The 10,379-nt window shown below is 41.4% G+C and overlaps 2 protein-coding genes across 2 annotated transcripts; both read right to left on the bottom strand.

The window, feature by feature from the left end:
• Window positions 1–787: 787 nt before the first annotated feature.
• On the bottom strand, window positions 788–2,952 carry LOC105009157 (MANSC domain-containing protein 4). Its single transcript, XM_010868569.3, has 3 exons — window positions 2,634–2,952; window positions 2,228–2,362; window positions 788–1,966 (listed from the first exon to the last, which is right to left on the bottom strand). The coding sequence occupies exons 1-3, from the start codon at window positions 2,851–2,853 to the stop codon at window positions 1,083–1,085; spliced, it is 1,239 nt and encodes a 412-aa protein (XP_010866871.2). The 5' UTR covers window positions 2,854–2,952; the 3' UTR covers window positions 788–1,082.
• Window positions 2,953–5,985: 3,033 nt separating this feature from the next.
• Window positions 5,986–9,360, bottom strand: LOC105009158 (zinc finger and SCAN domain-containing protein 21-like). The gene is made up of 2 exons (XM_010868570.4): window positions 9,129–9,360; window positions 5,986–8,953 (listed from the first exon to the last, which is right to left on the bottom strand). The coding sequence occupies exons 1-2, from the start codon at window positions 9,298–9,300 to the stop codon at window positions 7,971–7,973; spliced, it is 1,155 nt and encodes a 384-aa protein (XP_010866872.1). The 5' UTR covers window positions 9,301–9,360; the 3' UTR covers window positions 5,986–7,970.
• Window positions 9,361–10,379: the final 1,019 nt, after the last annotated feature.

The following is a 10,379-nucleotide window of genomic DNA, read 5'->3' as shown; positions in this document are numbered from 1 at the left end:
TTGGAAATCTGTACTACAATCTTAGCGTTGTTTAAACATGCTATATACATTACTGAACAGTGGACACGTTCACTGTATTACCAATCAACCTCACCCACCTCCCTCCGGACTTCATCCCCACCCCCTTCTCCCCCATCTTGTCCAGGGGGACGAAGAGGAGCCCTCCTAGTGAAAGGACACATTCAGTAATGGGCTGATTTAAAAAAAAAAAAAAAAGAAAAAGGAAAAAATGAGGAATCTGCCAAACCATTTGGAGAGCTGCTGCTCTGAGCCATGTGGTTGTGAATCAGGTGCAACCTAATGCGCAGCAGAGATGTTCTGAAGGAGAGAGGAGTGGTGGCGAGACGGGTCCGAGCCGAAGACGGAGCACAGGGCATTGAACAGTTTTTACCTCCTCAGAACAGCACTGGGATTGTTGCAGCCTTGTTTTTCCTTTGGAAGCCCTCATCAATGCACTTGAAGCAGAGCAGACATGGGGCACGCTCCGCGAAGTTTGGCATCAACAGTCGTTTGAGTTTGTTCAGCCGCTTGTAGGTCTACCAAAAGGATGTATCGTCTTTCTTCAGTCAAATGACCTCCACAACGCATCAGCGGTTACTGTAAAACTCAATCCATTAACGCACAATGGTAACCACCACTTTGGCCTTACAGTTTTGGCATGTTCTTCACTCTCTGCCTGATACAAAATAACCCATATGTTTTTATAAATACTTATAGCTCTATATATAAGTTACGTTATACTGAACATGTCAGAATGTGAAAATATTTTAGATTAAAATAATCTAAATTATAATGTAGATTTTTTTGGGGTGTAGAAAAACATTTACACCAGTGATTTTTTTCCCCCCCGATCTCCACATTTAAGTGTCAGCAGTTTTTCCACACCACTGACTACTGACAAAATTGATGTTTTTGAGGGCACTAAAAAAAGTCAATATTTGCAGGTCAGTGAAAGTGGTCCTGTCTGGAATTCGGAATAGTTTCCAACATAAAAATGAATGGACATGAAATTTTTTTCATCTCAAGTGTGCAGTTCCCTATAAAAGCTTTGTTGGTCCCTGTTGATCAACCCCACCGTTCCCTCAGGAGCTCTCCCTAACGATGACATACTTAACGAGGCGCATAGACCCCCCTTTCCCCCTCCAGGTGGTCCGGTAGCGGCCCTTCCTCTTCCTCCGACCCCTCCAACTCACCATCAGCAGCACGGAGCAGCAGCAGCTCATCAGCACAGTGACCACAGTCACCGCCGCCACCAGCAGGGAGTGGGCTAAGACGTGCCACCCTGGGCTTGAGCCACCGGGGGGCGGCGATTCCCCTCCGTCCTGGCCACTTTCTCCCCCCGTGGCGGCTGTGTGGTTCCTGGCTTCTTGGTCCTTGGTGTTGTTGGGCTCCCGCTTGTTACTGCCGTCTGTGTTGGCCGGGGGGCTGGGGGAACAGGACGTGGCGGCTGGCCCGGCTGTAGATGTGGGCTGCTGGGTAGGGGACTGTGTGGTGGCAGTGGGTTTCTCGTGGGTTGACTGATAGGCAGAGGTGATATGGGCCGTGTAGGGGGCAGGGTTAGTTGTTGTGGTGGTGGTGGGGGCATGGGTCCCAGGGGTGGAGGAGAGAGTGGGTGTGATGGGATAATTAATAGTACCCTGAGTAGAGCTTTGGGTGGTGGTGATGGTTGCGGCAGTTGCGGTGGTAGTTTCTGTGGTAGGTTCTGTGGTAGTTTCTGTGGTAGTTTCCGTGGTAGTTGCGGTGGTAGTTTCTGTGGTAGTTGCGGTGGTAGTTTCTGTGGTGGTAATGGGTATCCTGGCTGTGGGAGCTACTGTAAGTGGCCGGGGAGGTGGGAGGGGTGGATGGTTGAACTGGCGCTTGTCAGAGGCCAGTGGTTCTGAGGCATTGGCTCTGGTGTAGAAGTTGGGTAAAACCCGTACATTGGAGGTGAAGTACTTCCCAAACACCAAAAGGTCTGGATCCACACCTGTGTGAAACCAAATACCCAACATACAGTCAGACACTGTCAGTCTAGCAGGTGATGGATGCTCTCAGAAGCCTGGACCGTCTCAACCACTCATTGAGCTTTATAAGGTTCTGCAGTAAGTTCATGGGTTAAACTGTTTTAAAAAATGTAGTTACTTTTGGTAGTAATTACCATTAATGTTTTGACTTGTTGTAGAATTAATTTTAACTTAAAGTAGCCTCTACGTTAGCGCAGGATCTAAATTACATACTGGATGCTCACCTTTAGTGATGTTGTATAGGATAACGTTTCCTCTTTGGGTTAGGATGCAGCTATCCCGGGTCGGACAGTGCAGATGAAAACAGTTCACATTCTCTTGGATGGTATCATAGTGAAATACCGCCAGGTTACAAGAAACTAGAAGTTAACAAAAATACTATTATCTATCTACACATGCGTCATACAACTGATATTAAACAACATTGTATTGCGTATCAAACAGCTCACTGTCAACCTGGCTGCGGTTTCTGCAGCAAACGTATTATTCACAAATGGATCATAAATTGATTCCATAAAAGGAATTTTGACATTTAAATAATTTTACAATAGATTATTGAAGGATTATTTTGAATGCTCATAATCAATATTTAAAATATTATACAAACGTGTAAGATTTGATTAAACTTACAATTTCTCGTAAGGCAACAGGTTCTGCTGCATTTCAAGGCGGTCTCTTCTTGGTAATACTTTAGAAGTTGCGCGCCTCTTCTTTGAGATTCCTCAACATCGATGAAAATCCCAGGGTATCGGCGAATCCAACAGTTTTTATAATAAGAAGTCGGCGAACACCTTGATTCCGTGTGGTGCACCAAACTCAGAATCGTTAACAAACTCCATGGAACACTCATTGCGCGTAAAATATATAATCAAATCATGTTCCAATTCAAGTTAAATAGAGGATCTTGAACGTTTTTGTAGGCATACAAGTTGTCTTGAACTTCGATTGACGGAACTGGACTACTAGTGCTACCAGTGCCCCAGTTCTCAGGTGTGTCACGATTACGTAGGCTGTCTTAGTTTGGACGTGCCTGCGCCAAATCCGACTAGTATTTAGCGCTTCTGATGGGAAATGAACGACAGATCTCTGCTAAATGTTTTCATTGATGTACGCTGCTAGTGCTGTAGGTCAGTCTTTATTATCAGTAGCAAAGAAACCCAAGTAGCTCCTGCCAAACACACACCATTAGGCTTGCCAAGTGTTTAAGTGCCTCTTTGCCCGCTGCTATTTACTCTGACCTACGTGTGTAGTCAATGGCGTTGGTTTTTATAGCGGGGGTTAGTTACTTTCTATAATATACACGGCTCAACATTGTTTAAGGGTACCCTTAAATACACATCGGGTCTCAATGAAGGAAATACATTAAAGATATACACAAAATCTTTACTGTACATTGTGTTATTCAATGAGAACAATGATGTAACAATGGTAAATGGAAACCAAAATCACCAACGATTGAGGGCTGGATTCAAACTCACAACAGAAATCAAAGTAAACAACTGAAAACAGGCTGTTCCAACTTGCGTGAATTACATCACATCAACTCATAATGTGACTCAGTAGTGTGTACGGCCCTCACGTGCCCAGTGTCTGGGCATGCTCCTGATGAGATGGTGGATATGTCCTGGGGGATCTCCTCCCAGACCTGGATCAGTGAGCTCCTGGACAGTCTGTGGCACTACTTAGCAGCGCGGATGCACCGACACATAATGTGCCAGAGGTTCTCTATTGGATTCAGGTCTGGGGAACGTGAGGACCAGTCAATGGCATCAACGACTACACACTCCTGCACCAGGAGAAACCCAGGGCACACTGCACCAGCATAAGGTCTGACGACGGGGGTGAGGATTTAATCCTGGTACCTAACAGCAGTCAGGGTAAGAGTTCAGGTGGGATACGCGCCTCAGCAAACAAAAGGTAGATGGGTGCTCAACAAGTGACAAAAAAATCTACAAAAATACTTGGAAAACTAACAAAAGGCCTAGCTGAAACATTTGTTTATATTCAATCAATCAATCAATCAAATTTGTTCATAAAGCCCTTTTTACAACAGCAGTTGTCACAAAGTGCTTTACAGAGACACCCGGCCTTAAACCCCAAGGAACAAAGAACAGTAGTGTTGAATTTCAGTGGCTAGGAAAAACTTCTTAAGAAGGCCGAATTTTAGGAAGAAACCTAGAGAGGACCCAGAGGGTCTCAGACTCAGAGGGGTGACCAGTCCTCTTCTGGCTGTGCTGGGTGAGATATTAAGAGTCCAATTGGAATAATTAATACATTTCTCTGGGCTAAATCCAGAGTCTATTTGATTTTAGACTAGGTCAAAAGTATGACCAGGTGGACAAGGACAGGGACAGCAAATGACAGCAACGAATTAAAAGACTAACACATACTGATACCTGCCTTTTTTGTTGAGTGCTCCAACTACTCTTTACCCTGTCCTTGGCCTTTTAGCAGTCACGGTACCGTTGGCTAGCACGTGGAGGTCTGTGCGACCCTCCAAGGATATACCTCCCCATCATCACTGACCCACCTCTAAACCTGTCATGTTGCAGGTAGCATAACGTTCACCACAACATATTCAGACTCTTTGACATTTGTCACATTTGCTCAGTGTGAAACTGCTCTCATCTGTGAAGAGAACAGGGCGCCAATGGTGGACCTGCCAGTTCTGGTGTTCTCTGGTGAATGCCAATCGAGCTGCATGGTGCTGGGCTGTGAGCACCGGTCGGTCCCTCATGCCACCCTCATGGAGTCTGTTTCTGACAGTTTGGTCAGAAACATGCACACCATTAACCCGCTGGAGGTCATTTTGTAGGTCTCTGGCAGTGCTCCTCTTGTTCTTCCTCGCACAAAGGAGCAGATACCGGTCCTGCTGCTGGGTTGATGCACTTCTACGGCCCTGTCCAGCTCTCCTTGTGTAACAGCCCGTCTCCTGGTATCTCCTCCATGCTCTTGAGACTGTATTGGGAGACACAGCAGACTTGTTTGCGACAGCACGTACTGATGTACCATCCTGGAGGAGCTGGACTCCCTGTGCAACCTGAATGGGCTGCAGGTACGGCCTGATGCTGCTAGTAGTGACAAAGGCACTACTAGCAAAACTAGAGAAGAATCAGTCAGGAAGGATAAGGAGAGACCAATTGTCTCTTGCCACCACCTGCAAAACCATTTTGGGGTTGTCTTACTGTTGCCTCTCCAGTGCCCCTGCTGTCACTTTCATTTGCACCAAACAGGTGACATTGATTCACAATCGCTTATGCTTCCTAACTGGACCGATTGATATCCCTGATGTTTAATTTACCTGGTGTTAATCTGTGATGATTACGTGTTCCCTTAATGTTTTTGAGCAGTGCAGTTTCTCATCAGAATGATACACACAAAACAATTCTGAGGTAGAATTGTTCAAAGATATAACACTGCTGGCCTCATAGACATTCAAATTTCCGACATTATTACACAAAAATTAGATCGTGGTGCACCATGAACAGCTCCAGCACACCTCAAGTGGTAAGTTACCAGTAAACTGTATACCCGTAAAGGGACAGCTCTCACTCAATTCATGCACTTACTATGAATGGATCAAAAAAGAGAAATGTGTTGACGGGGACAAAAACATTTCATGGTATTTTTGAACTAAAGAATGTAACCATTCAAGGCTTAGTGCACATAGTTGATGCAATGGAAATGCAAACAGCTGATTGAATCAGTTAAGGTTCTATTTCTCGATCAGAGGTTACTTTGATAACCGATATGACAACAAGTGCTGACCATCGGGATACATTCATTTAATGAACTCGAAATAAGACAAGATGTCCAACCCATCCAAGGTAGGCAGCTGGTGGTCAATTATCTACATTCTTTGATTCCCTGTAATTAGAATGAAAACACTAAATCCGTTAAGTGGGATCCATTACTCATGTTTAAAAAGTTGCACAATGGTCAGAAACGTCTGAATGTATATAACATTGTTTTCACTTTACAATCTGTTTTAAATATTTTATTAGACACAAATACAAAAATAACAGTACAATAACTCTTACAGAATTGTTCTTGACCTATTAATCAATACAATTTAAATAACAGACAATGAAGACGAGGAAGGAAAACCACTCTCTTCCCCATTCCCCTTCTTTTATTTTGTGTCTTGTTGACAAACTCCAAATATTAACGTTACAATTTGATTGCCTGCTGCTTCTTGTTCAATTGTTTGAAAAAATGACATTTGTAGTGATGCCAATGAATTATATATTTTAGTCTTGGAATAAAACAATTTAAATGCATGAGGCAGTTATATTGCAATAATACACTGAAAATGTAATGACTGAAACCAAAGAAAGCTGCTTGTCAATATACAATTATAATTATTTCAATTTAGATCCTATATTCTGATTACTGATTTAAAGACCGAACTTACTAATAATAAGTAAATATAACTATTTTCAATTTGAGATTTGTCAAACATTTACATTCACATTCTTTGTAATGTCAATGCAGAGGGCAAATTCAAGGCCCTAACGTATAAATAGAATGGTTAATTTTACCGAATATAACAAAACTCTAAGCAGTAATTTAACATTTTGAGTTTGAAGACAGTTTATTGCAACTATATGAAATATTTCCCTGAACATCCTAACACCCCATTAATTTGGTGACTAATGAAGAAAGTTTGCAATAAATGTACAACTATGCAAAGCAGAGAACATGTGGATAAACCCAAATAAAGTATTACAGATTAATTCTGGAAATGGCACTTGCATACCGCACATACCAAATATTTAGAATCAAGTTTTAAAACCCATTTTTATAATAGTAAAACTGTTTTTATATAAATAATGTATCACCAGTATGGTTCTCTGTAAAATGTTGATTGTATAAATCTGAGGCATTTCAGTGTCAATCACAGAGATAAGAGAATTTGATAAATTGTTTTGGAAGACATTGCAATTGAGGGATTCTACAATGTAGAGGTGCACCACATGAGACGTCTCACATGTGGGGTTGTAAATGGTACATATTTAGAAAGAAAATTCTCACAAACACCAATTGTGACTTGAAATTACATCAATTTCTACATTGCGCTTTCCCTTAATTTCCTAAAATGTTGACAATTCAGAAATCAATAGGCAAATATCTCAGACAATCACAATAATAACAGGTTAGTAAAACTGTAGTCTCACAAGGCCACACCTCCAATCTCGTCTGGCCTCGATGGAGGACTGGATTTTTTTTTTTTAAGTGACAGGCTATGCCTGGTTTAAAAAGCTAGAAAAATTGCAAAACAACATCATCCCGCCCTTTTGCCATTATATTATGGACATTCACAGAAATTACAAACCAAAAACGTTGGTTGTCAGCTTTAATTTGAGGCTATTTTCATCCGTAATGTAACCATTTTGAAAGTACAGAAACTGCTTAATTAATTAGAAACAGCTGTGAAGCTATATTTGCCCAAATACATATGGTATACTAAAAATGGGGATTATGTACGAAACATGGTAAAATTTCTAAATGGTTAATCTGTTTTGGACAAAAATACCCTCAAATTAATGCTGACAGTCTCCACTTTAGAAACTGTATAATTTCATTGCTGGAATACGGAACCAAAAAAGAAAATGTGTCACTGTCTACATAACGTTGGAGTTCACCAAGGGCCATGCTTAACAGGGTTGCAATCCCATCACCTGGTAATAATTGTAGGGATGTGTCTTAAAGGTGTATTCTGAGTAAGTTGCCACTGGTTGTAAAGTTTGGGTTGTTGATACAAACAAAAATAGTCAAAATAAATATGAGAACAGAGAAGAACAGTGTTGAGTCATATCTGAATGAAAGAAAATAACATTGGTTCATCTGCTGTACAGGGTGTTGAAGACCTGACACAATTAGAAAAGCCTATATGATGTAACTGAAACTATGCACATTTTCACATTATTCCTGGAGCTGAATAATTTTCCACAGACTGTAATGGTTTTATTTATCCACTGTGTGTGTTCTCATGTGTCTTTTAAGATGTCCACTTCGAGTGAATGATTTGCCACAATCAGGACAGCAAAATGGCTTCTCTCCCGTATGAATCCTAACGTGTTTTTTAAGATCACCACCAGTAATGAATCCTTTGCAACAGTAAGGACAGCGATATGGCTTCTCTCCAGTGTGAATCCGCATGTGGGTTTTAAGATTACTGTTAAATGTGAACCATTTACCACAAATATGACAACAATACCTAGCTGCAATGTGAGTTTGGAGGTGATCTTTCATACGTTCTGTGGATTCCATATTCTTCCCACACACTCCACAGTGTTTTTCTTTTTCCTTTGTATGTATTTGAACGTGTTTAAATAACGAACCCATGTGATGAAATGATTTGCCACACACTTTACAACAACAGGGAGTAGCATTCATTTGACTGGGTAATTTCACGAGAGATAAATGAGAGGATTTCCAACCCGTAGTATTAATATGTGAGCTTTGTCCTTTTATCATCTTTGTTCTCTTTGATTTGACTTGATTAAAATGTAACAGATCTCGATTCTCCATACCACCTAGATCACCTTTTTCACTGGGAGCTGCAGAATATTCTGGATTTACTACATTGAGGGTATGGGGGACATGAGTTGGTTCTGATTCCCCGTAGTCTTCTCCATCAGGTTCTGTTTTTATCTGGTCAGTTATAGAAAGAGGGTCTCTGTCGCCATTTCCTTCCTTCTGGGCTTGATAGAAATGTGAGGACTGAGTTGGGTCCTCATATCTGTCACTTTTTACAAAGGCAGGAGAGGAGTCATTGTCATCATCCTCCAGCCCTTGAAACTGCTCTTCCTGACTGTTCCAGAGTTCTTCCTTTTTAATCTGTGTGGGCTCTAGGTCCTCCGGCCCCAGACTGGGAATCCAATCCTGCTCACTGTGATGAAGCTCGGGTTGAATCTCCAGTTCAGAAACAGTGAGCTGTTGGAAGTCTGGATTGAAGGATAAAAAGAAACGTCAATGCTTGAGCCCTAACAGTTATCTAGTAAAGCTACAGGAATATATCAGTAAAATAATTAACAGTACTTCTACACAAACATTCGTTGTCACTGATATTTGTTTTATACATGACGGTTGAGTAAGATGGATAAACGAGCTGTAACAAACCTGCTCTGTGTGGCTTTATCTTAGGTTGAAGAACAATGTCAAGCAGACTCTGTAGACGGACAACTTCCTCCTGATACTCTGCAATCGTTTTTTCAACAACTCCGAATATCTCCTCGGCAGCAGCTGTTAATCTCTCGTTGAGAAAAACCCTCAACAAATTTATTTTCGACATTTTTTAGATTATGCAAGTTCATTAGCTAACTAGACGTGTTGTGAGTTACTGTTGTTTTCATACCGGTATGACAAACGTATTGTCAAAAAAGTACTTCCGGGTGATAACATTTCAGAACCATTTCAAAATAATAGTCCTCGTAATAAACTATTGATTTCGTAATATAAACATTATCTAAGTATTTGTTCATATTTAAGTGGTAATTGCATTTTGAATTAATTTAATATCAAAATGATCATTTAACTAACAATACAATTAAAATAAAGAAAAAAGATATATATATTTTTTACAAGTAGGTTATTACTTTTATATATTCATTTACTTATTATTAAAAAAAATTATAATGTTCTCCACCTTGGAATGGTGCTTGGCAAAGTGGGTGAAGCTATTTCTTGCCTGGTTGGCCCTTTCAGGGATTATCTTTGGAAGCGGCTAATTTCTCTCTGGACCATGTCTCAGTCCCCAGTTTTTATGGTGCAATAGTTCATGTCCCAGGGGACACAGATACACTGAGTCTGTCCTGTGTCAGTCCCAATTTTTTGCAACAATGTATATGCCACAGGAAATGGTCAGTCTGAATTATATGCTCAGCTATCCTGATGGATCTAAGGAAAACTCCTCCAAATGTATCTCACTTCCTGTTGAATCATAGGAGGACCTGAGCCCTGGGGTCACACCTTAGGACTGCATGGTCTTGTGACTCCTAGCCGATCCTGTTCAGAGCCCCCCCCATGGTCTTACTGATCAGGTTTATGCCTGAGAGTTCCTCCTGTCACTCCCCACATCGCACCTGGTTGTACCTGTCCAAGTCTACCTGGCAGTGTAGCTGATCTGGATTCTGCTTAATAAAGACACTATGTCCATGAGCCTTCATGCACATAAGTCTTTAAGCAGAATCCAAATCAGCAACACAACCAGGTGGATTTGGACAGCGTTAGCCCTGGACCACAGCATTTGACTCCCTGCTCAACTTAATATGCAAATAAACTGATGTAGCCTAAAAAGTCATGTACTCTTATCTTCACCTAGCACAGCCAGAATAGACCCATCCAGAGTCTGGCTCCTCTTTACGTGTCTTC

This window comes from Esox lucius, chromosome 19 (genome assembly GCF_011004845.1).
Source record: "Esox lucius isolate fEsoLuc1 chromosome 19, fEsoLuc1.pri, whole genome shotgun sequence".
In the NCBI taxonomy this organism is placed as follows: domain Eukaryota; kingdom Metazoa; phylum Chordata; class Actinopteri; order Esociformes; family Esocidae; genus Esox; species Esox lucius.
Note: the sequence above shows the minus strand (reverse complement) of the source record. Positions and strands in the feature narration are given on the sequence as shown.